Source organism: Scylla paramamosain, chromosome 2 (assembly GCF_035594125.1).
Source record: "Scylla paramamosain isolate STU-SP2022 chromosome 2, ASM3559412v1, whole genome shotgun sequence".
NCBI lineage: Eukaryota > Metazoa > Arthropoda > Malacostraca > Decapoda > Portunidae > Scylla > Scylla paramamosain.
In genome coordinates this window covers 8784868-8812500 of record NC_087152.1, presented here as the reverse complement: position 1 = coordinate 8812500, position 27633 = coordinate 8784868, and the positions used below count along the sequence as shown (strand labels likewise).

Genomic DNA, 27633 nt, shown 5'->3' with positions numbered 1-27633 from the left:
GGTGCAAAATATACGAAAAGTCCTATGTATCTTGACTTTCAGTGGTGAAGAAGGAAACCCAAGACAATAAGACAGTGATGTGAACTTCAGATATACAATGCGTGTATTCTTACGTCAGTTTGAGGACAAAGCTAAAAAGGCGAAACTGAGGTGGTTAGGGCACGTCAAGAGCAGAGACGTGGAGTGTGTGAAGAGGAGGATGCCGGAGAAGGATCTACCCGGCAGGAGAAAAAGAGAGGAGGACATGAGAGAAGGTTTATGGATGTAGTGAAAGACATGCTCGTAATGGGTGTAACTGAGAAAAGCGCTGAAAATACAGGAGCAACAGAAAGATGATGGTGTTTGTCCCCTCCCCTACTGTGTCCGTCCCCAGGGAAGGAATGTAATGGCCGTGTGGGGATAATGGTTCTTCGCACGCATTTCGCCATAAATAGTTTTAAACCGTTCACGCGTTTACTTACATTTCCTTGATTTTTTTTCTTTTCGTCTTGTTTTCCTTCATCAGCTTATTCCATCTACCGATAACGGTTTCTCTCACACATTTCACTACTGACAGTTTTCTTCGTCTATCCATTTACCTAAGTCTCCCTTCCGTTTTCTTTGTTTTACTAACTAATTGTTTCCATCCATGATTTTATTCAGCTTTTTCTCAATTTACAAATGTCAATTAATGTATCCGGAGGTCTACCCAGTATAGATGAATTACTTGTTACATTCATCAGTAAACATACAAAAAAAAAAGTGCACGATACATACGTAGATTACAGGCACACAAAATATATATTAAGCTTATGTACATCACTTTGGACTTACGAGCGTAATCAAGTTTCCCTATACCTATAAATCAATCAGTAAATACATGTGTAAGCGTAAAGAAAATCAACCATATAAGAATTTATTACGAAACAAAACACGAATGGTAAGAACCACACACACACACACACACACACACACACACACACACACACACACGGCCGAGCGCCTGACGACGGCATACAGTATCTGTGATGGCCCCGAGGCGACGGTAACGGCGGCATTGAGACGAAACAAGCGCCTCGCCACACTTCCGTTAACTACTCATTCCTATGCATTTCTGGAGTATTAAAGGCGCGGTGGCCAGCAAGCCGCCTTCAGACCACGGACCAGGAGCCATCCCCTCCTTTCATCCCGGTATGTGGTGGGGGAGGATGGGGGAGATAAGAGGTATTTCTGTCCGTCTCTGTCTTCTTGTGTTCTGGTTCATCTGTCTTCTGTTGTTTCTAGTACTTTTGTCTCTCTGAGTTTGTGAGTGTTTTTGCTTATCTGTCTCTAGCGCTGTTTCTATCTCTCTTAATTTGTTTACTTACCGATTTGTTTCTCTTTGCTGCTTTTCAATAAGCTAAAAATCTGAAGAGTTATGTAAAGCTTAAAATTTTAAGGAGCACCATGTCTGTGCTTGTCACACAGACAACGTTTTTCTTAATGAAAATAAGACCGAATTCTCAAACTTTTTAGTGTGTTATATGGCTTACTTTCAAGAGGCTATATGCTTTTCTTTGGGGGAAATTATTGGATTTTTCAAAGGTGCTTTCGTAATTTTATTTCTTGCACTGATAATTTAACAAGTATGCTGCATCCTCAATAGTAAAAATACGTACTAGAATCCGACTTATCGTGGTTGTACCCTTTGAAAACTTTACAAAAGATAAATGTGTTTCAGAATACATAATTAACAAGATAAAACAAGACAGCTCAATAATGATCTAGATACAAAACTGAAGAAAACCTCCAAGTCTCACAAATCCCATGCCTCCAAAAATATCATCAAGGAGAGGTCACACTTCACACGCCCTCGTCACCTTCCCTTCGCCCTCGCCTCGTCCTTTACACGGGATACGCACGCGCCCTGGAGAGTGTGTCCTTCCCTTCGAGGTGATCATCGCTGTCACTGGGGACCAAATTTGGGAAGCGGAATGAGCCTTCTGATTGGACGCCTACAGTTTCCCTTCCCTTCCCCCCCGTCCTCTTCTTCTCTCTTTCTCCCTCTTTCCTTTCGTTTTCTTCCTCCTCCGTCTCTCACTCCTCTAGATAAAGTACGTAGGTGGTAAAGGAGGCTTGTGAGATTTTGACGTTCCGGAGTTTGTAGGCTAAGAGGAAAGTATGTAGAAATGTACTGGAAAAAAATCAAAAGAAGGGAAAGAAATAGAACAAAGGAAAAAAATGACGAATAAAATATATAGATGTGTGAAAGATAAAAAAAAAAAAGATCAGAAGTGAAAAAAAAGACTGAAAGAGGGAACGGAGGGGAGGACGAATGAGGGAAAAAGAATGAGAATAAAAGAGGAAAAGGAAAGAAAATAAAAGGGAAAGAAAGGAAAGAGGGACATAAGAGAAATAGCAGAAAGAAGAAAAAAAAGAGAAAAAATGATGAAAAAGAATGAGGAGGGGCTGCAATGTAAAGAGAGAGAGAGAGAGAGAGAGAGAGAGAGAGAGAGAGAGAGAGAGAGAGAGAGAGAGAGAGAGAGAGAGAGAGGTGATGGCACTGGTCACTTAAAAAACTTCCACCTTCCCACACCACATCCCACGCAAACTGTACTCTTTCACCTCATGCTCATCCTTCCCTTACCTCCCCTCTGCCTTGCCTTGCCTTGCTCGCCCTTCTCCTCCCTCCCTCCGCACGCCGAGGCAATCCATAAATCAAGGGGAGGAAAGGGTGAAAAATGATGGTGAAGGTGGTGCCCGGAAACACCCGCTAGGCCTCTTCTCGCTAATGGATTTCTTTTGTGTACTCGTCGGCCTTGTGGAGGTGTATGTTTCCACCTTTTTTGTGGGGTAGAGGTACACACACGCACTTATACCTACACTCACCTACACACATATACACACAGAGGGTTGTCACTACCTAACACCAAGACACATACACACACACCTACAGTACACACATAAATGGGGGTGTCGCTACCTAACACCTACACCGTCACACCTACACATGCACGCAAAGGGGTGTCAGCACCTAACACCTAACACCTATACACACCTACATTCACAAAGGACTGTCAGCAAACGTCAAACCACTCTCAAGGATACACGTCTACCAATATCCACACAATTCATGTTGGATTCTCAGCGATGTTGTGGTAACAGGAAACTCAATTGACTAGGGAACGCCACACGCGGGGAGCTGCTACTCGCTACCTGTGTTCGCTGCGGGCATGTCCAAGCGTGCAGGCAAATCTGGGTACTCGCGGAGACGTGGCGGCTGGGATGTCAGGCAGAGAGAATGGTGACGAGGACGATGGTGAGAACAGTGATGAGAACAGTGGTGAGATCAGTACTGAGGGTAGTGATGATAACGGTGATGAAAGCAGTGATGAAAAAACAGCGGTGGGAACACTGATGAGAGAACGGCAGAATAGTGGTGAAAACAGTGATGAGAACGGTGATGAGAGAGCAGTGGTGAGAAAAGTGACGAGAACAGTGGCGACTATAGTGACGAGTGGTGTCACCTGAGAATGGCGATAGAAGGACGAGCACCGAGGGAATGATGAAATATTTGATTATTTTTTTACCAAGTTTGTCAAGATACGGCGAGAAAACTATTAAAAAAATGTGAGATCTTTTCCTAAGTTTATCAAGATGCACCGAGCAAACTAGGTACTAAAAATCGTATCTGATTTTTCGTTAACTTTGTCAAGGTATTCCGGGAAAATCACAAATGTTTCAAGTCGTTATTTTTCGCTGAGTTTATGAAGATCCACCGAGTAAATATAAAATATAACCGAGAAAAAATTAAGTATTTCTTATTTCTATCAAGAAGTATTACGCTGTTACCCATTTGAGCTAATTTGATGATAACAGATGCAATGAGCTGAACACCACAGCAGAAAAGGCAGACCCTATGACGCATTACTCTGTCAGGGGGCGGAACTCTGAACAGCTTGTGACGACACTCTAAGCAAAAGGTGTGGAGGAAATGAATATTGTGAAGAGCGAATCTCTCTCTCTCTCTCTCTCTCTCTCTCTCTCTCTCTCTCTCTCTCTCTCTCTCTCTCTCTCTCTCTCTCTCCTAAAATCATGGGAGAATACATTAGTTAACTTTATTTTTTCCTGTGAGGCGAAGAAAACGCCGTGGAAAACAACGGCATTACGCATTTCAACAAGAGAAAAATATCAACATCAAAAAAAATTCGCGTCACTGTTTTTAGTATCATGTATTACTTTTTCCCCACGAAGGTGAATATAACATAACGATATTACGAATTTTAATCCAAAAAAACAACGACGTTATGGTGCTTTTTGTTGCTTGAGGTCATGTCACTGCAAGAGTGAGAGAAGAGAGAGAGGGAGAGGGAGGCACCCCGCTCGCTTCTGCCACGCGCCATGTCCTCAGCCACGCGCGGCTCAGCCATGCACGCCGCCGGAAGAGGTGAGGGAAGGGAGGCTAAGTGTTTTATCATCCTTTCATCGCAGCGGGAAACTAATCGAGTATTCTTGTCTTCTTTCATCTCAGTGGGAAGTATTCTCTCTTCTTTCCATCTCAGTAGGAAGCTTCTGTTTGAAGGAGCGATGAAAATATGTTAATTTTACATTTTATCGAGAGCATATTAATATGAGTTACTGAAAAACCTGGAGTTCATGATTTCTTTTCCTTTCATCTCAGTGGAAAGCCTCTGTTTCAAGCATTGCTACCAATATATGTTTAATGCACACTGTTTTGAGAACACATTGATAGGGGGCATTAAAAACTGGTGGCGTTTACCATTGTCATTGCGCTCATTACCTAAAAGTCACGCGTACCTGTGTCTATTCATCAGCGCGATTAAGTCACCTAAAGCTGTGTACACCAGCAGCGTGACGAGTATTGTTTGTACGCTGTGTATTGTTCAAACGACCGCCTCATGTAAATTAAACGTGTGCATTGTGACGGAGGTTTGGCTGTGTCGCCCGCGCCTTGCTTGTGACGGAACGAAAAATTACACGCGGTGAACTGTTATGCACGGTACTGTGTTTCGGTGTATTCATTTATCACAATACATTTACATAATGACTCATGGGATGAATGTATGCTGTGCTGAAGAGTGTGTCGTGATGAATGTCCTTCCCTCACCGGAAACCAAAGGGACTAAATTACACATAAAGACAACGAGAAAACTAATGAAAGTGTAAAAGGTATTGTAACTATTAAGAAAAGGGGAAAAAAAAAGTCATCAGTCTGTAACACGTGGTCTCATGAAAGGAAAGTGTATTATGTTAAAAAAAAAAAAAAAAGATAATGTATAGTACAGTTTTCCCAAATTGTGGTCACAAAGTCCAGCTAACATCTTGACCATAAAACGGATAGAAACTAGTGTACAGACTTATTAATTGTCTTCCATTAAGCGATCCATAAATACTATGACGATATGAGGATGGAAAGTTGGAGGTAGTTGCTAGACGCTTCTTTTTTATCTGAAACATTGTGAATATGACATAATCACTTATCGCAATCGTACATCCAAAGCACCAATGATACTGCTACGTTCACAGCCACGGCTACTCAGCCAGCTCTGAATATGGCGGTGCTGGCATCACGCAGTTGAGGTTCATTACGCCAAAGTTATGCAATTTATGAGTGTGGCTGAGGTGTGGCACACGCACCACACCTAAGTCACGTCCTGGCTGCCTCGCGGGCCCGCCACTACCAACCAGGTTCTTTGGAGAAAAGTTAAATTAATTAATCAATGGCGCAGCAAACCTTATAGTAAAAGTTAAAAATTACGAGGCATGAAAAAGTCTAAATCTTTCGGAAAGTTAGCGAGGCCGCCAGCAAACTTTTTCATGCAGATAATAATTTAACTAACTAAATAATTCTTCATAAATGGCTGTGCGAGGAAGAGCAACATTATATTAAAGCATTTCTTTTGAATCAAAACAAAGAGTAGAAATACAACTGCAGTATCTTCAACCGAAATGCTACCGGATAAACTGCCCCTCGCTTCAACAAAATATCTAAAGCGAGAAGAGCAACTCCCAGCTCGTAACACTTGAGGTAAACGTTATAAGAGTTTTCCTTCATTCCATCCCAACCTGTCTTGCCTGGAGACGCCGTGTGAACCTTGTGTGGACTGGAAGAGGAGGAGGAGGAGGAGGAGGAGGAGGAGCGAAAAAAGAAAAAAAATACAAACGTGAAACACTCCACAACAGCAAAATGATAATGTTTTCTTGTTTTTATTTTCCTGCAACACACACACACACACACACACACACACACACACAAAGCGACAAAGAGAGACAGTGAGGATGTGAATGTAGAAGCGAAAACAAAAAGGGGAAAATAGAGAAGCAAGGAACTAAAAGTAAGGTCAAAAGAAAGGAAAATATGATTACTGCCTTGCTAGTGCTTTGCAGAGAGAGAGAGAGAGAGAGAGAGAGAGAGAGAGAGAGAGAGACTCCTCTAGTCCAGATTAAAGTGAATCTAATTGCAATCTGTTATCTTGGCAACGATTTTTTTTTTTTTTTTTTTTGTCTGGTGCGTACTTCCATTTTGTTGTGGTGTGGTGTGGTGTAGGATAGGGTGTCTGTTATATTTACCTGAATAAGGCTAACGTGAACAAGTATAGTTGTTCTCTCAATATAAAATAAACTGAGGCAACATTTATTTCATTCCAGCAAGATCCACTGTTATTTTTCTACAAAACAAACCAAGTATAGTAACATAAAATTATCTTTTTTAGAACAATAACCTAAAAAAACTAAATAATTACTGTCTGTTTTGGCATAATCTAAAATTATGTGATACACTTAAGTCTGAAATTGCCCATCTTGGAGTGGCATAGTCTGTAATCAGTAACTCGTCTTTCCTGTACTAACTATATATGGCGGTATTTCATGGTCTGATTCAGTCTGAAATTATCTGAAATTATCAGACGGTACAGTCGAGTCCCTTCTAGTCTAATCACTTTAATAGAAAATGGTCTGACCTAGCGTAGCACAGTTAAGACCTCATCGTCTCAGTATTAGTGATATAAAGACAGCATTTTAAGGTCTGATATACCATAGAATAACATAAAATCATATAAAACAGTCACGTCCCTTCTAGTCAATAGTATGGAATGGTTTGACCTAACGTGTCATAGTTTGGGTCTCAGGTCCTCTGGTCTGTTTTCGCTTGTGTTGGTGTGGTGGTGGGCAGGGAGGGCTGTCTGGCTGTCTGGCTGGCTGGCTAGCAAGGGGCAAGGGAACCACGGGTGTGAGCGCTGACTGAGAGGGTCATTTGACGGAGCTACACTAATTGGCTCACAACCGCCCTCTCCGCTCACAACCGCCCCTGAATTTGTGCCAATGTCTGTATCCCGCAACACGCTCACATTTCCTCCTTAAAGGGCGCCGGTGAGAAGGCTGGAGGGCGAGGGAGCAGCAGTGGAGGCCGGGTGATTCGGGCGGGTGGTGCGGGCGAGGAGGCGACCAGGGACTGAGGGTGTGACTCGAGTTTTCTGGCTGGTGGTTATGGCTGCACGGTTCAACAATCTGATGCAACGCCACTCCGACCAGATATTTCACCAACTTCAAGGAGGAGGAGGAGGAGGAGAAAACGGGAGAAGGAAGAAGAGAGTAGAAGATAAGGGACGAAACAGGTAGTAAGAAGGAAAACGAGGAGGACGATGACAAAGAGGACGACGACGACGACGAACTCGCGAGGAAAAGAGGAGAAAAACCAAGGAAAATCGAAAAAGAAAGAGGAAAGAGGTGTAGAACGAGGAGAGGAAGGATAAGGAATAAGAAACTAAGAGGAAGAGAAGAGGAGGAGGAGGAGGAGGAGGAGGAGGAGGAGGAGGAGGAGGAGGAGGAGGAGGAGAGGGAATCACGGTATATACCTTACTGGCAATATTCGACCCTAACTATCTAACTACGAAGCAATTTCAAGTTAGATTTACTCCAGATTCCCTCGAGGAAACCTCACGTCTCCTCCTTGCTCAAGTCTGCCTGCACAACAACAACAACAACAACAACAACAACGACAACAACAACAACAACAACAACAACAACAACAACAACAACAACAGCAACAACAACATCAACAACACGAAGATGACGATGATGGGAGCAAACAAGATGAAAAGGATTATTATCATTATTATTAATATTACTAGTAGTAGTAGTAGTAGTAGTAGTAGTAGTAGTAGTAGTAGTAGTAGTAGTAGTAGTAGTAGTAGTAGTTGTTGTTGTTGTTGTTGTTGTTGTTGTTGTTGTTGTTGTTGTTGTTTTGTTGTTATTATAGTAGTATTAGTAATATTTTTTTTTTTTATGTAGGAGGGTCACCGGCCAAGGGCAACATAAAATCTAATTGAAAAAAAAAAAACGTCCACTGAGATGACGGTCTCTGAATAGGGTCCCAAACGGCAGTCAAAAATTGAAGGATAAGTTTCTTGAAACCTCCCTCTTGAAGGAGTTCAAGTCGTAGGAAGGTGGAAATACAGAAGCAGGCAGGGAGTTCCAGGTTTACCAATAGCAATAGTAGCAGCAGTAGTTATTGTTGTTTTTGTTGTTGTCGTTATTATAGTAGTACTAGTAGTAGCAGTAGTAGTAGATGTGACTTGTCGTCGTTATTGTAGTAGTAGTAGTAGTAGTAGTAGTAGTAGTAGTAATAGTAGTAGTAGTAGTAGTAGTAGTAGTAGTAGTAGTAGTAGTAGTAGTAGTAGTAGTAGTAGTAGTAGTAGTAGTAGTATGGTAGTAGTAAAAACATAAGAATGAAGTGATGAATGATGATAAGTGATAGATGATGAAGGAGAAACAGATTGCTGGTGATGGTGAAGGTGAGTGACGGAGGCTGAAATCCGTGATGGAAGGTGATGTGTGATAAGTGATGATGAGTGGCAATGGGGGAGGGTGGTGATGGTGCGCGGTGGTCACTGGTGATGGGAGTGTGATGGGAGCATGTGGTGATAAGTGTTCCTCTGAGTATGAAAGAAAAGTCATAGGTGGTGATGGGAGTGATGGGGTGTGATGAAGTGATGGTTACATTTTGCGGTAAAGTGATGAGTAATGGTGAAATGATGGGTGGTGAATAAATAATGGGTTGCGATGAAGCTATGAATGGTGATAAGGTGTGATGAAGTGAAGTGATGAAATGTGAAGTGATAAGTCTGGAGATGAAGAAACGGGTTGCTGTGAAGTTATGAATTGAATGGATTGTGATGAAATGATGAGTGGTAATGGTAATGGTAATGGTAATGGTGAAATGGTGGGTTGTGATGATGATGATTTTACCTACTTTCATTCTCAACTCTTGCATGAATATTTGTATCTACTTTTAACATAAAATTCGCCGTAATTCCCTTTCTCTTTAAAACTGATTTCATTTTCTAATCATTATAATTAAGAAGTACATTTCAGTCCATCAAGTATTATATTCTGTCTTTGCATTCATTTTAAGGCTCTTATTATTTTCGGTGATGGAACGAGAGAAACGGAGTGTGATGAAAGACCAAAGCGGGATTGCACACGCACTCACTCATCCACCACCACACGCACTCACTCATCTCCCCACCACACGCACACACTCACATGGGCCATTTAAAGTTAAAACCTGTTAACATTAGCATCATCATCCTTACTACTCTTGCTACCGCGACTGCTACTACTACCACTACTGCTACTACTACTACTACTCTTCCTACTACTACTACTACCATTATCATTATTATTTCCTCTCATCAACACCAAATTATCTAAAAAATAGTATTCCTATTACTATTACTACTATCATCATTATAATTAAAATTTCCTCTCATCCTTATCAAATAATAAAAAAATAGGATTCTTATTAATATGCAGTGGTGTGTGTGCGTGTGTGTGTGTGTGTGTGTGTGTGTGTGTGAGAGTGTGAGTGTGTGTGTGTGTGTGTGTGTGTGTGTGTGTGTGTGTGTGTTTGTGTGTGTGTGTGTGTGTGTGTGTTGAGTATCTCTGTGTGTAGCTACTCCCATCTGAGGTCGCGCCTGCGTGTGCGTGAGCGCGTACAGGCGTGCTTGATATCAATTTAGGCATGACCGAGGCATGATTGATGGCAGTGGGGTCGTGATTAGTGCGGGAGAGAGGCCAGGAGGAGAGAGGGAGAGGGAGAGGGAAGGGTGCCGCGGTGCTCTTAAGGGCGGCAATCCTGTAAAGAGGAAGGTACGCCGCCCCCCACGAATCTCCCACGACCCCCTCCGCGCCCCCTGCCCCGCCCCCTGCCCAGCCATTAGCATACACATGAGGCGAGCGAATTAATGACCAGATTCACAGACCAAAATTCAAGATATTTAGGGAATGAGAAAGCGGCGGTGACGAGGGGCTGTTAGGGCGGCAATCTGGCTCGTCGCTGCGGGAGAATCGGCCCTTTGTGTGTGTGTGTGTGTGTGTGTGTGTGTGTGTGTGTGTGTGTGTGTCTGTGTGTTTGCGCACCCTTACGCGATGTTCAGCTCCTGGTTCCCCCTCCATTTATCCTCCTCTCGTCCTCCTCGTCCTCCTCGTCCTCCTCCTTCTCACTGAGCATTCGGATGATGCTGGTAGCGAACAAATAAATAAAAGACAAGTGTTTGAAAAATAAATCGCCAGTTTGCGTGCTTTGTTTCCCTTTTTTTCCTCTCACTTTTTTTCTTTCCTTTTTTTCGACCTCGCACTTCGGTTGCACCCTTTGTTTCGTGCCCTCCCTCTTCCATTACCATCACTGCCGCCGCTGCCGTGACCTTTCTCATCACTATTACAGCCCACCCAGTCATCACCACCACTACCACTGCACCACCACCCCTAGTACCATTATTACTCGTATTACTAACATCACCATCATTATACGCCCTGTACTGCCACCACCTGCAAATAACCACAAATAACCACTGCCATAACCACCACTTTCTTCACTATTCTTCCACCGCTATTTTATCCATCATCAATAAAATGCCAACGCAATCATCATCAGCGAATCAAAAGAGGAAAGAAAGATAAGAAAATAAATGTTTTTTTCTTCCTTCATTAAGTTTTCTCAGGTATATTTTCCCCATGAACATTAGACTAACAAGATTTTCTCCTCTACAATTGTTTCTGTGATCTAATTCCTCTTGTGATATGTTAAGTTAGGGTATGAGGTTAGGTTTCGCTAGGTTTAGATAGGCTAAGTTACATTAGGTTAAGTTGAGTTGAGTTGGGTTGGGTTGGGTTGAGTTGAGTTGAGTTGAGTTGAGTTGAGATGAGATGAGATGAGATGAGATGAGATGAGATGAGATGAGATGAGATGAGATGAGATGAGAAAAGATAAGATAAGATAAGATAAGATAAGATAAGATGAGATGAGTTGAGTTGAGTTGAGTTGTGGGTTGAGTTGAGTTGTGGGTTGAGTTGAGTTGAGTTGAGTTGAGTTGAGTTGTGGGTTGAGTTGAGTTGAGTTGAGTTGAGTTGAGTTGAGTTGAGTTGGGTTGGGTTGGGTTAGGTTGGGTTGTGTTGTGTTGTATAGTGTTGGGTTGAGTTGAGTTGAGTTGAGTTGAGTTGAGTTGAGTTGAGTTGAGTTGAGTTGAGTTGAGTTGAGTTGAGTTGAGTTGAGTTGAGTTGAGTTGAGTTGAGTTGAGTTGAGTTGAGTTGAGTTGAGTTGAGTTGAGTTGAGTTGAGTTGAGTTGAGTTGAGTTGAGTTGTGTTGTGTTGTGTTGTGTTGTGTTGTGTTGTGTTGTGTTGTGTTGTGTTGGGTTGGTTTGGTTTGGTTTGGTTGGGTTGGGTTGGGTTGGGTTGGGTTGGGTTGGATTGGGCTAAGTTAGGTTAGGTTGAGGAGTTTCTCACTGGAAAAATTAATGAGTGAAGTTTAGGTAGGGAGAATTGATAGAGAAAAACCTTTCCTTCACCATCACTTCCCTCCCAGTCCTTGTTGTCACCCTCAGTTCAGTCTCCCGATCCCTTCCCAACACACGAATATACTAACATATCCACAACACCTAAGACAACCACCTACCTTCACACCTTTCACCGTCACCACAACCGCCGCGGCCAACACCAGCGCCACACACCACAGTATTCTGCGGAAAGAAAAAGAATTCAAGTTGTGGTATAGTTTTGGTTAGAACTGAATAACTTTCTGCACCCAGTTTCATTGTGCTTTATATTCTTCCTCAGTCGTAAGTGTCCTAATCTGTTGTCAATCTGCTTAAAATACCTGACAGTCTGATGGATTCTTTGCAGATCAAAGAACATCGCATTGGATGGTCTGAGATGTTCTGTCCTGCTGGAAATCTTAAAATACTTGACAATTCTTTTCAGATCAGAAGACTAGACACTGATGGCAAACTATAAACGCAATAGTCTTAAGTCTTCAGATCTGTTGGAAGTCTTAAAATATCTGATAATTTGATAGATTCCTTCCAGATCAAGGGACTTAGCGACAGTTGGCAAGCTCTAAATACAGTGGTCTTAAGTGTTCTAAATCTGCTGGAAATATGAAAATGAATAAATAAATAAATAACAAATGATGGATGAGTTGCAGATCACAGGACTTAACACTGAGGGTAAACTTTAAATACATTGGCCTTAAATGTTCTGATCTGCTGGCAATCTTAGAATACCTGATAATTTATAGATACTTAGCAGATCAGAGGACGTGACATGCAAAATTGAACACAGTGGAAGTGAATGCAGTATTTTGCAATGAGGGAAAATAAGGCCCACTAACACCATTTGTTTCCCAGTCTCCTGCCTACGACTCGGAAGAAATCAAGGGAATCAAGGAAATGGAAGGTCTTTATAAACACAAAACATATTATTGATTCTGTGCTGTGTCACATTGCAAAAATGCATCTTTGTTGAGAAACTTTAGAATATATATTACAATCTGAGTAAAATGAAAATAAACACGAAGAGTATAATATGCACCAAAGGGTTCAAGAAAATATGGTATCTGCTCCTTCACAAACAGTTAAAAATTTCGAAGAGAAAATATATAAAATAAAACATTTGAGATAAAACAACATTTTCAGAGGATGAAAATAACTGAAATATATACATATATATTTTAAGACACTTTGACACATCAAACAGAAAGATGAAAGAAGAGTAAGGAGTAAGAGTAAGAACAACAAAAGAAAAACAACAAAAATAACAACAACAACAACAACAACAACAACAACAACAACAACAACAACAACAACAACAACAACATCAACAACAACATAGAAGAAGAAAAAGAAAAGAAGGAGAAGAAGAAAAAGAAGAAGATAAAAGAGAAGAGGAAGAAGAAGAAGAAGAAGAAGAAGAAGAAGAAGAAGAAGAAGAAGAAGAAGAAGAAGAAGATGAAGAAGAAGAGGTAGAAGAAGAAGGGGAGGATAAGGAGGAGAAGGAGAATACAAGGAAGAAGAGGAGGACCTGCGTAGGAGAAGGAAGCCAATTAGTTCAGGCCTTAATTAGTTCAGGTCTTAATGCCCCTCGATGATTTGCGTGTGCTCCGAAGTGAGTCTCTGGAAATCACCTTAGTTTCCTCCTTATCCCAGTGGTCTCTCTCTCTCTCTCTCTCTCTCTCTCTCTCTCTCTCTCTCTCTCTCTCTCTCTCTCTCTCTCTCTCTCTCTCTCTCTAATCCTCTTACACACCTTTCCTTTCCTTTTTACCCCTTTCCCAAACAACCGCATTCTAGCCAACACACTCAAACCTTCCGCTCAACACCAACACTCTTCCACCTGTATCTTATTCATAATCCCTACACCAACACCCACTACTCCCACCTGTCACTTATACCCCTCGTTACCTCTTCAGACCTTTCCACGCCTTCACACGGACTCAGGATATCAGAACTTCAACCTCCTGGGGTGTTGAAAGCATCCCTGCCTTTCTTCTTCTTCATTCCCGGAACCTCTCTGCTCAGTGCACTTTTTCCCCCCCAACAACGTGTGCTGACTTGCTGCAGTTCCTCACTACCTCTGAACTCGTGTATTTTATCGCCAGGGCATAATACTGAGAGCGTGGTGGGCCGGTTGCCTACAGATGGGCCCGCCAAGATCCAATAAGGCTTTCCATCCCTTTTTCTCAGCCAAATAGGATTGAATTCCGAATGGGGCCAAGATTTCATTAACTGACAATAGGATTTCAGGATAGGATTCGTGAGCTTGCCTGAGGTACCTGCACGGCCTCGCCACCTGGTGTGTGTGTGTGTGAGTGTGTGTGTGTGTGTGTGTGTGTGTGTGTGTGTGTGTGTGTGTCTGTGTGTGTGTGTGTGTGTGTGTGTGGGTGGGTGTGTGTGGGTGGGTGAGTGCGTGTGTGAAGTAGGCTTTGCAATGGCGTGAGAGTTGACGAGTAGTGTGTTGGTTTTGTTGGTGTTATGGGTGTTGTGTTTGGTGCCGCTTTCACTGCTGTATTTGCTGCTGTTCGTGGAGGTGGAAGTGTTTGTGCCGGCAGGGTATGGCAGAACAGGTGCTGTAGCTCAAATTCTTATCACCATTTGTACGATTATGACATAATGGATCACATTCGACAGCTGTGTTATGATTAAATACCATGTGATAAAACGTCAGGCCAGCAATTATAAAACATTAACCTCCGTATAAAACGGATTAGCTAACGAAAAAGGGCAAAATAAAAACTTATTCAATCCTGCAAACTTAAACTCTTAGTATACACACACACACACACACACACACACACACACACACACACACACACACACACACACACACACACACACACCTTCTCTCTGTGCTCCACTTCAGGCACTGAGCAAAGCCTTCCTCCTGTGAGAGCCAAGGTGTGGTCAGGATTTGTATTGTGTGACTTACATTTGTTCTATTCCATCACAAAAGAACAAAATAATGGATGTGTGTGTAATCATTGCATATGGAAATAATGACAATAATACATTAATCAAAGAGCGTGATCAAACACTCTGGAAAAATATTTACTCTTAAAGAACATATAATTAATTTTCCTATCAAAGCACGTAATTTGCCTAACCAGATACTATCAATGATAGTGAAAAGTGGGAAAATATTAACTAAATTTTCTCTTGCAAGGCACAGCCTTTCTGACAATGCACCGATGACCAACAAAATACAAACAAAATTCTTTGGAAATATTTTCTTTTTTAGGTCCACCATTCTGCAATTATTATTTCTCTTTGAAAGAAAAATGAATTAAAGATGTGTATACATCTGTATATCTATATACATCTATATTTACACACACACACACACACACACACACACACACACACACACACACACACACACCAGGAGAATGACTGCACAAGCAATCAATGATCCAAACAAGTCCGAAAAGTAATGTTAATGACAGCACATCTCGGTACAGAACGCCACAATAACGCCTGGCTTCCCCGGAACACAGACATGGGCGCGGGGCTGTAGGACGCACCTCGTTACGCGGGATGGACGCATCATTACGGAAACAAGAGTAAAACTAATTTCATGAGATATATTAGTTTATACTCGGTAAAAAAAAAAAAAAAAAAAAACTCTACCAAGGAAGACAAAATAAAATACATTTTTCAAACATGAAAACATGAGATGACGACATGGCTCCAGCATTAATTAGCCCATGCAGATGAAGGGAAACATTAAAAACATGAATACTAATTACAAGGAAGTATAAATTCATATAACAGAAAAAAGGACGAACAGTTTTCTCGCATATAAAAGCAAAAAAAAAAAAAAAATATTAAAAAAATTAAAAGTAAACTCAATACATACGTACGACTCGTTCATTTTATGAAATCATCAATTCATCAAGACCCAGTAATGCTTTCCAGCTGGTGCAAGTCACCAAGGGCGGGATGACACAAGGAACGGGGATGGATGACACTTACTGTGTGAGGTGCATGGCGCAGGTGGCTGGGCACGGCTGCCTCGGGCCGTGCCGAGACAATCTGGCTTATCACGGCCTTCCTCCACCACTCCACTCTGCCTAACACACTTCACGAACGCTTCAGTGTCGGTCACACGAACACACAGAATACACCACACGGAAAACACCAACATTCCAATATCACATATTTCCGTTCGGAGAAGCAAAGATCACTTTGGCAAGTATACCCTACAATTTCTGGGGAAAACGGGTGAGAAGGGAAGGGAGGAGCCCCTGGTAGGGAGCCGGGGTGTGGTAGCACACCTCGGGCCCTCTCTGTCACGTTACACACGCCGGAACACCTGTATTATGGCGATATTAGACGCCTCACTCGTCATTCAGTCACTCGCGCTTCACAGAACAACATCAACTACCCTCCCCACACTCCTTATCTCCCCTCTCCCTCCCCCACACACCGAATTCTGCCAACTCGCTCCAAATTCTCCAAATATGAATCTTGATGCATCCCCTGCGCTGTGCTTCACACATGTAGCCTGTCTTTGCTTGTCATTTTACTCACACATTCAAGCATCACCTTGTGTGTTTGTGGGAAGCTATAAAGCGTGATGTGCAACGTCTGCGCAGAGCAAATTAACCTTCGTAATTAAGCCAATATTTCCCTACGTGGCACCTCCGCCGCGCTGCCCAACAAGGTGGCATTGTTTGGTTCGGACAGGCCTCGTTTTTCCACCGCTCTCCTTCTCTTGCTTCCTCTCTCCCTTCAGTCATGCACTTCATCCTTTGTTTCCCTTCTTTCATAGCGTACATCACATAAAGAGGCGCCCCTCGTCACCGCCGCCTCAGAACGTGTCTTGGCAGCAGGTGCAATGAGATAATGCGGCACAGCTTCTGATAAGACGGAAGATATCGAGACTGACAACGAAGGTCGGATGGGTGGTGTGCCCTGAGTGCGCCGCTTAACGAGTGATGTAAAGCATGACGCCATTAAGGAGGGAAGGGAATGACGTAATGGGAGGGGGACATTCCCAAGCTGCAGGTGAGACTGTACTGGAGCTGCTCGGAGCGTCATGTGCTTTGGAATGATGAGTAGTTTATTTATTTTTTTTAATTCCCCCCCCCTCTCTCTCTTTCTCTCTCTCTCTCTCTCTCTCTCTCTCTCTCTCTCTCTCTCTCTCTCTTAACGGTAACGTAAAGAAAACCTGACAAACACTCCTACAGTCCTGATCACCTTCCTTCCCGTGACTTGCCACATATAGAAGGATCATCACAACAATACTCCAGCAACATTTTGTGCTTCACTACATGTAATTTTTTTTTTTTTTACGTATATCAGAAATACTCTTGACTATTTGAGAAAAAAATATGATACTCGGTTTTCAGTGTCCAGTCCCATGCGAGGCAGGACGGTGATGCAGCAGCGACTCCCTCTCTCCCTCCCTCCCTCCCTCCCCAAGCGGCTTAAGGTTCACCAAGGAAAAAAGGAAATGTTCAGTTCCTGGCCGGAATCAGCTTATCCATGCACGAAATACAATGAATTCCAGCGCCGTTTTATTTCTTTCTACAAATGTCGAATGTAAGTGAATGGAAATTGGAAAGATAATAGAAACAGCCTGTAGCCTCGCCACCTCCTGTACCGTGTGAGGCCCAGAGGTAATCGAGTAACAAGACAGAACATACGAGCTGCTGGTCTGATCTTCTTCCTCTCCCCCCCCACCTCCTCCTCCCTGTTCTCTCTTTTTCCTCTCCCGGCACAAGGTTATATATATATATATATATATATATATATATATATATATATATATATATATATATATATATATATATATATATATATATATATATATATATATACATATATATATGTATATATATACACACACACACATATATATGCCTCTGCTACTGCTGTCTGAGGAAGGAAGTTGATATACATAGTTGAGGGAATGCACTATATCTGCACGTGGTCTTAGTGTTCATCTCCGTCTCATTGGCCTTCGAGTCTGTGTTGAATGATGTTCCTTCACCGATGGAGAACACAACTATACGTAAATAGATAAATGATGAAACGGATATGCATATTTATCTCCCTCGCACACACACACACACACACACACACACACACACACACACACACACACACACACACACACACACACTTAGACACACACTTAGACACACACTCACACACACACACACACACACACACACACACACAGTCTACGTTATACTGAAATCATTAGATGTATAGAATTATTTTCCCGCTTCCCGGAACGACTCGAATTAAGCATTCTACGAGTATTTTTTTATCTCTATCTTTTTTTCCGGCAGGGAGTAAAACATTTAATTTCTGACTTAGCATTTTTTTTATCTTTTCTAGTTTTTAGCGGAATACATTTCTCTGGGGCGAAAAGCAAAAAAAGTGTAGGAATTCCTTGCGTCACATATTCCGAAATGTTTCAATTTAGAACGTAACATTTAGGCGGTGGTGGTAGTGGTGGTGGTGGAGGTGGTGGTGGTGGTGGTGGTGGTGGTGGCAGTGTGATTCATATTTCCAGATGAAGGAGCTGCGGAAATATGTGGCAGTACAGGTGAGGGTGACAAACGATGGGGGAGGGTGATGGGTGATGCGTGAGGGAGGGAAAGGGTGAGGGCGAGGGTGAGGGAGAGTGTACAAGACAGCTGTGACAGAGGCGCGCGTGCACGCACCCACGCACCCACGCACACACACACACACACACACACACACACAGGCACGGTGGACGAATGGCCCCCGTGTGATAGAACTCTCTCTCTCTCTCTCTCTCTCTCTCTCTCTCTCTCTCTCTCTCTCTCTCTCTCTCTCTCTCTCTCTCTCTCTACTGACTACTTTTCTCATTACTACCTATCAAAATTTCTCTCCACTTTTGTAACACGGAGCTCAGTTCTTTATTAAATAATACGGACACGAGCTCCCAAGAAACCGCATGGAATTAGTGATGAGCCATTGCCTGGAATAAGGAAGTTTCCACGCTGTCAAAGTTACAGTAATCAAATTTGCACCACCCACTTTAGAAGGCAACAGAGATAGGAGATAGATAATTGATTAAGGGCAAAAAAAAAAAGAATATAATACACATCAATAGAGGCAGTTCTCTCTAGCGTTCAGGTATTTTTGTCTATCTACGAGTACTGGTTTTTGGCCTGAAACCTTTTTGTACCATATGATATCTATTTACTTTGGGTAACTACGTGTAATAATATATCCGGGTAATGGTTCTGACATGCACGAGAGAACACACACACACACACACACACACACTGAAGAAAAAGCCAATTGAATGCAGCACAAAGGAGAACATAATATCCATAAACGCAGTTAGCACGAAAAAACGCCCAGCACGGCCCGCCAACACCTGTGTACACGGCAGCACCAGCACCTGTGTACACGGCAGCACCAGCACCAGCAGCGCGGATCTGAATAGCCTAACATTTTGTAAACTCCATTTTGTAAGAGTTGTAACGCAAACCAGGGCTTGCTTTGGTCCTCCATAATGAGAACATTACTAACAAGGCTGAGTCTGCTGCCCTCTTCTCTGCCGCCTGCTGAAGTAAAAGGTAGGTAAGGAGGTTGTTGCCACCGCCCTGCTGACTTGCTTCTAAAATAGATATTACTCACTTTGTCTAGAATGCAAGTAACCCAGCCAGCCCCTCCCCTATCATGCATACACCAAATATACGATGATGAAGGTCATAATGTTAAGGTATATGTCAGTAGTAGTAGTAGTAGTAGTAGTAGTAAATAAATTCATGGATGAGGATGATACTTGTAGGTGGAAATAGGTAGGTATGTTTCATGCAGGGATTGCCACGTGTAGGCCTCACAGCTTCTTGCAGCTTCCCTTATTTTTCTGTGTTCTTATATTCTGGTACTAGATGTGGAAGTAGTAGTAGTAGTAGTAGTAGAAGTAGTAGTAGTAGTAGTAGTAGTAGTAGTAGTAGTAGTAGTAGTAGTAGTAGTAGTAGTAGTAGTAGCAGTAGCTGTAGTAGTAGTAGCGAAGATGGTTATGGTATATGATAGTGCTGGTTCCATTAGTGATGCTCGTAGTGGGAAGGAAAAAAAAATTGGTACTGGATGAACCAGAATCGTGGAATGGGAGAAGACTTCCAGTTGAGTGTGAGGGCTGCAGAGAGACGGTGGACCTGGGTGGTGGTGGTTGGTGGTTGGTGGATGGAGGGAGAGGGAGGTGAAGGTAGAAGGGTGGTTGAGTCTCTAGCTCTGAAATCATTACCATATTCATGAGTGTTTTTTCTTCCAGCGAGGAGCGACAGAGGCATGAGTTTAGCCTCTATGAGAGAAGAAAAGAGGGAAGGAAAAATGTAAAGTGCGGAAAGTTCTCGTTGGAAAAAGAAAATGCAACATGGAGAGCCAAGATTGATGATAAAGATGAGAGAGAGAGAGAGAGAGAGAGAGAGAGAGAGAGAGAGAGAGAGAGAGAGAGAGAGAGAGAGAGAGAGTTAAGAACATAACAATAACCCGAAAACAGAAGAGATTTTGCACGTATTTCCAAGGCGCTGCACAGAATAAATAGAAAACTTCACAGAAAAATAAAGGGAAACGAAATGAAAAAAAAAAAAAAAGGTTCTCACGGGGAACACAATTCTCGTTGGTCTTCGGGATAAAGTAAGACTGACGTGTTTTCCTTTATTCATCGCCACAGTTCATCATAATCGGTTTCAGTTCGACACACGCACTGAAAACATAAATAAATAACAAAACATCAGCACGCGTTACATCTCTTGCGGTAAATGCGATGACGGACAAAGCGTGTTGGTGTTCAATTTATGAAAACATGACTCAAAATCTGCTCACTCTCCCTTGACACACCAACCGTTCGGCAGCACTGGCACGACTTTCCGAGGTGTCCCAGATGATGAGTATGATGAACGCAACTCTTCCTTTCATATTGTAGTGAAATAGTCTATGTTGTATAACCATTTATTTCAATTAGATTATGCAACGTTCTACTGTCTTTCTCTTCATTACTGTGATATTTGTAAGGTTATAGTTGAATTCAGTCGTTCAGCAGTTTTATCAGTTTATTTATGTTATCTTTAAGAGAACAATTATACAGATGTCTCAATGTCTTATTAAATCTTAACTTTACTGAAGGAAAAGAATCGTATTTGAACTTGATTTTCAGACTGATTTCATAAGGGATTGGCGCCATCAGATATTTTCTTTTTTTAAGTTTTGTTGCCTTTGCCCAGAGTCTCTCCTACACTATATTACATGAAAACTCGAATTATTGACTCAAATGATAATTCATATCTCACAGCTCACAATATGCAATTATGTGTTTATCTATTAACGACAGACCTTATATGGAGAAAAAGTTCACTGCTTGTCTGCAAAATAAGATGACTACAAACACAATCTCCTTCTTTTAGTAAATTAAAAGACACAGACACGGAGCACTGTGGTCATGTGCGGGATTACCTGACCACGCTGTCGCCGCCTGAGCAGATGTGGTTCATATCCCCACGAAGCGATACTCAATACGCTTCAGAAATCCCCGGGTATCGTTTGAACCCTTATCGGATCAGCGGCAGATGTGTAGCTTTAGGTATTCAGGTCTGGCCATTCCAGCCGCCAGTAATTCAGCCTCGGGATCGCAGTGTTTCGCCGGGATCATTTTCGTTCCTGGGCAAAACTACAACACGATTGCCAGCATGCATCATAAAGATATAGATAAACCAGTGGATATATTTCAAGTCACCATGATATTACGCTATTTTCATTAACATTCGCCATTTCCTGACCAGAACTGCACGAGAACCACGACGTGTAAGTTGAAATCCCGGACAAGTCGTTAGCAATTAATCACGAAAAGCGCTATTCTTAAGGAAATCCTTCTCAGACTTAGTGATGGAAATCTCCCCAGTGAGTTATTTAAGATGAGTACGATTTATTTACGTAAAATTTGCGGGGTTATAAGTGCTATTTTGTGATTAACATTTAACTATCTATCTATCTATCTACCTGTATGTCAGTTTGTCTGTATATTTATGTGTCTACCTACCTATCTGTATCTATCTATCTATTTATTTACCAGTCCATCTATCTATATACAATAAGAAGTTGGAAGACGTGTAAGACAGCTAAGATAGAGAATATGTTTGGACATGTCTGAATGTTTACATATTGGCAGGGAAGAAGAAATTATAGTACTGGCTTTTCTTTCTTATCTTAACCCATTCTCTTGTGTCTCTCTACGAATATAGTGTTTTCATTTTCCTTGATTTTATTTTTTATACTTCCATCTCTTTTCAATCTACTTTTTTTCTTCTTTTTATCCTCACATCTGTCTAACCTTTCAACAATCCATCGGTTCTTTACTCCACTCTTCTTCTTCTTCTTCTTCCCCCTCCTCCTCCTCCTTCTCGCATCTCCCAAGCCTTCCAGAACTGGGAATACGAACGATAAATATCCGGGAAGGGAGAGCACCAGTGAAAGATTTACGACAGTTTAGTGAGTGGCTCCGGCCCGCTGGATCTGCCCACCCCAGCCCACTACATTAATTTCCCACAGTCAGCCGTATTTGGACTCTCTCTCTCTCTCTCTCTCTCTCTCTCTCTCTCTCTCTCTCTCTCTCTCTCTCTCTCTCTCTCTCTCTCATTACTGACATTCCCAATTCAATATTACACTTTTTTTTTTCTTTCCAGCTGTCATTTCTCACTTCCTCCTGTCATGTTACTTCTTGTTTCTGAGGCGTGTATCATGTCAGAGTTAGTTTACGTCTCTTTCGTGTCCGCGTTTTTTACATTTCACGCTTGAGTCCCTGTCATTGCTTACTCACGTGCGCTAACTTTGTGTGTGTCAGGGTTAATAGTTCAAGTTCCCGTCCGGTGCTACACTCTAATGTCACTCTTTATCTTTATGTAGTTCTTGCCACACCAGTAGAAATCTTATCTATGTTCTACTTTTTTTTTTTTTTTTTGTTAGACGTAATTTATTTATTTATTTTTTTTTTTTCCAATTTTTGTACCTTGGTCTCCTTCTGACATAAAAAGAGCAAAAAATAACTACTATATGTGTATCTATGTTCGTGCTATACTTGAATCATTGCTTTCTTATCAATCCAGAACATTCGCAGATGGCTCAGTGATCTCGTAGTCTTCAGAGTGATAAGATTAAACCAAGATTGCTGTTCGTCACTTCGCGAACTTTCTCAGTAAAACCTTCCTGCCAAGAGACTTGTCATGTAAACCCCGCCATGTAACTCACCGTCTTTGCTCATATTACGTGTTTTTTTTTTTTTTAACACTGGTTTTGCATGTTCCCAAACCGGATTATTCCTGGATTTAACATAATACTCCTGTGCAAGATGTGTTATGGTTCCTGTGTTCCAGTTTTTTTACGTAATTGTTTGATGAATCTGTGTCTTTTCAGTCAATACGCTTTGCTATAATACAGCGATTACTTCGATTGAGATGCTGCTTACACCCTTAGATTCTCTCTCTCTCTCTCTCTCTCTCTCTCTCTCTCTCTCTCTCTCTCTCTCTCTCTCTCTCTCTCTCTCTCTCTCTCTCCCCTGTTAGTTGATCGTGCATTTGAAGATCTTATTTACTTAAAACGACGTGTGTGCATAGATTCATTTCACACACACACACACACACACACACACACACACACACACACACACACACACACACACACACACACACACACACACACACACACACACACACACACACACACACACACACACACACACACACCAAGCCTTTGATCGTCACTCCCGCTACGAGGACAGGCAGAGGAACAAACTTGAAGGAGTAAAGCCATCATCTGTCTCAAGAGTACGGGTAAGCCCTTCAATAAAACGACAGACGCACAAAACTCTCTCTCTCTCTGGCCACGTCCCTCCCTCTTTGATGCTGGATAGTCTTGGCAAGGAACATATGTACCCTACCTATGCAGAAAGTCTTGGTGTTTGAAATTTCATGCAGTGTTAATGTGTGTGGGAATGGTATGGCGATTAGTTAGGATGATGATGAGTTTTGTAACGAGTAATGTTGAAGTGAAGGCGTGACGTGAGGAGTGTATTTTCTATTTTTTTTTTCTTTTTTTCTTTTTTTTGAGGGAGTGATTTTTTGGTTAAGGGGCACTTTCTGAAATGTCTGAGAGTCACTGTTTCAATGTCACTGTAGTAAAAAACATGTATAAAAAGATAAAGTTCTTAATTCCTACACTAGTTTTCTTCTCACATCAGCACCATTGACAACACCATTAACAAGAACAACAACAACAACAACAACAACAACAACAACAACAGTAGCAGCAAAATCAACTACAAAATAAGAGTAGTACGTAATAATAATAGAAAAAAAAAACAACAACATATGTAAAGATAGATTAGGTTTCTCAATCTATCCTAACATAAAAAAATAAATCATGACAAACATAACACAACATGAAGAAAAATAAAACGACCAGTAAAATGTAAGAAAAAAGAAAAGAAAAGAAAAGAAAAAATAAATGAAGGAAAACAATCTCTCCTTTTAAGGTGTTCCTCATTTTTTCACTGCCTCCCTCATCTTATTTCTTTCTCTTAACTAATCATCTTTTTTTTTTCGCTTCTCCTCTTTCTTCCTACCGATCATCTCCTCCTCCTGTTCCTCCTCCTCCTTCTCCTCCCCTCCGTCGCCGCCACCTTCGCCCTTCGCAATGCTCAGGCAGTCATGATCAATATAAAACGCCCCACCTCAATGTCCAATAACGACAAATGTAGGCAAGGTGGTGTCGGGGAGGAGGAGGAGGAGGAGGAGGAGGAGGAGGAAGAGTGAATAGGAAGATGAGCCATACAGAAAGGAGAGACAGAAAAGAAGGAAGGTCAGCATGGTAATAGTAGTGGTGGTAGTAGTAGCAGTAGTAGTAGTAGTAGAAGTAGTAGTAGTAGTAGTAGTAGTAGTAGTAGTAGTAGTAGTAGTAGTAGTAGTAGTAGTAGTAGTAGTAGTGCATATAACAATAGAAGTAGTACAAGAAGTGATAACGTAGAACAAGAATGAAAAATAGACAAAAAAAGAAAGAAAGAGAAGGCATAATAAAAGGGAAAGACAAAACCAAGAAAAAATAAAGGGAAACATACAATGAGATGAAGGCAAAAAAAATAGAAAGAAAAGAAAAAAAAATTACGAAAGAGAAAAATGGAAAAAAAAAATCAAGAAAACCAGAAGTAAGAGAGCCACGAAACGAACGAAACCAACAGAGAGAGAAAGAGAGAAGAAGGAAGAGAGGAAAACCAGAAGCAGAAGCAGAGGAGGGAGAGGAAGAAGAAGAAGGACTCTTTCCCCAATATGGCCACCTATGACCGTCCCCAACTCGCACTTTATACCACATTTACACACGCGACATATTGAATTTTGTACGATAAAGTGAGACTTATTGCAACCTTGCCACTGCGCCCCTTGCCACGGACCAGAGGAAGGCTGGAAGGGTATAAAGGGGACCAGGAGATAGGAAGAGAGGGGGGAGCACTGGGAGGCGATGGAGAGGTTGCAAGAAGAGGAGGGGAAGGAAGGAAGATGAAAGAAGATGGTGGGGATGTGGATGAGGTTAGAATGATACTGGGAAGAGATAGGGTCTTGTAAAGTTGGTAGTGGTGATGATGGGGGGAAGTACTGGGGAAGATTGGGCAGGGAAAGAAGGGATTAAAGAAGAGTTGAGGGGTGGGAGGAGCAGCAGCAAGAGGAGGAGGAGGAGGAGGGGGAGGAGGAGGAAAGAGGTGGAAGGTAAGTTATATTTTGTGTCTAGGGATGACGAAGGAAAATGAAAGTTTAGGGAATGATGTGAAGTTTTGAGAGAGAGAGAGAGAGAGAGAGAGAGAGAGAGAGAGAGAGAGAGAGAGAGAGAGAGAGAGAGAGAGAGAGAGAGAGAGAGAGAGAGAGAGAGAGAGAGAGAGAGAGAGAGAGAAACATGGGAAATAATGATGGAAAAATTATGGAAATGCGATCCTTCCCTTCTCGTTTTTATTCAATTTTTCTTTCTCCTTTTTTTCTCTCTTTTTTTTTATACGCTCGCATTTCGCAACCTTTCCCTGTTTTTCTTTCACTGTTTTCTTTCATTCTTCCTTTTTATTTCGTATCGCTCGGCCCTTCCATACGCTTATTGCTCCCCTCTCCTCGTCTCGCTGTTTTATTTTACTTGTGTGTCTGTTCGTCATTCTCTCTCTCTCTCTCTCTCTCTCTCTCTCTCTCTCTCTCTCTCTCTCTCTCTCTCTCTCTCTCTCTCTCTCTCTCTCTCTCTCTCTAACTCCAGTGTCTTTTTTCATTTCCATTCCTCAATAATGATTTATCTAATTTTATCTATTTATCTGTCTATTTATCTGTCTGCCTGTCTAGCAATCAATCAAACAATCAATTAAGTAGTGCATCTTTCTATCCATCTATCTATCTATTTCTATCTGTCTACCTACTTTTTGCATTTCTCTAGCTGTTTATCTAACAATCAGTCAATTACTTAATCAAGACGTATATCTATTTATCTATCTATCTATCTATCTGTCTAGCTATCTATCTCTCTATTCATTTTCTTATCTGCCTATCTATCTATCCCTCTACCTATCTAACAATCCAGTGATCTACCTAAATATTTCATCAGTACTTCTAAATATTTATCCACTGAGCTTTATTCTTCTTTTCATTTTCTCTTCCCTTTTTTTTTTTTCTCCACGTATTCATCTTTCACTTTCTCCAGAACTTATTATCTACACAATTGTATAACGTACGTCCCTATTCATCCACGTAAGCGCCCAGATAAGTGGCTTTTTCCTTGCCTCCCAATAACACGTAATTCTTTATATCCCCTATACTTCTTTGGCCGCTTCCCTCTTCTTCCTCCTCTGGCTGTAGTCACCTGCAGGAGGGAGACGCCTTAGGGGACCATGCAGCCTGAGAGACACCCCCGCTGTCACCCCATTATCGCAGGCCCTGCTAATGGCCCCCCCGCCGAGGTCCTTATCCAGCCTGCCCAGTCCCTTTCCCCTCCTTTCCCCCACCCGCAATTCACCCACAGCCTCGCTCCCTCTATCTCTTCCCCTTTTATCTCCTTTTCGTCCTCTTATTTTTTTTTATTGTGTCTCTTCAGGATCTTCCTTTCCTTTCCTCGTTTTTCTCCTTTTCTATGTAACAATGTCTTTCTCTTTCTCCTCCTCTTGCTCCTACTCCTCCTTCTCGCTTTCATTTCTTTCGTTCATTCTCCCCTCATTTCCCCTTTCCACTCTTCCACTCTTGTTCCTGCTCTTGTTTATCTCAGCCTGTAAAAGACGTAGGCCAATACAAATACACACACACACACACACACATACATACACACACACACACACACACACACACACACACACGGCCCAGATATTGCATTGGTTCATCTTTGTTGGTAATTCAATGTTATTAAATGTAAAGTGTATAGTGGCTTGGGAGAGAGAGAGAGAGAGAGAGAGAGAGAGAGAGAGAGAGAGAGAGAGAGAGAGAGAGAGAGAGAGAGAGAGAGAGAGAGAATTATACATATTTTTTTTATTTTCTTCCTTTTTATTCTTCTTTTGTTCCTCATTCTCTTCCTCTAGCTTGTCCTCCTCGTCCTCCTCCTTCTATTCCTCCATTTTTCACTTCGCCTCTCATCCCGATATTTCCTCCCCTTTCTTCATTCTTTTCTTAGTCCTCGTCTTCCTCTATTCACCTTTCTCCTCCTCCCTCTCCTCCTTTTCTTCTTCTCTCCACATCGTCTCCTCTTCCAAATCTTCCCTTCCGTCATGCTCTTCCTCTTTCCCTATTTCCTCCCCCTCCTCCTCCTCCTCCTCCTCCTCCTCCTCCTCCTCCTCTTC

At 42.0% G+C, this 27633-nt stretch overlaps 1 protein-coding gene across 1 annotated transcript in view; it reads right to left on the bottom strand.

The window, feature by feature from the left end:
- Nucleotides 1–16728, bottom strand: part of LOC135109689 (uncharacterized) — a 185008-nt gene extending 168280 nt beyond the window's left edge. The window contains exons 1-2 of the mRNA XM_064021254.1: nucleotides 15777–16728; nucleotides 11930–11993 (exon numbers count right to left, since the gene is read on the bottom strand). Coding sequence (XP_063877324.1) covers nucleotides 11930–11993; nucleotides 15777–15790 — 78 coding nt within the window. The 5' untranslated portion in view covers nucleotides 15791–16728. The remainder of the gene's footprint in view (nucleotides 1–11929; nucleotides 11994–15776) is intronic.
- Nucleotides 16729–27633: the final 10905 nt, after the last annotated feature.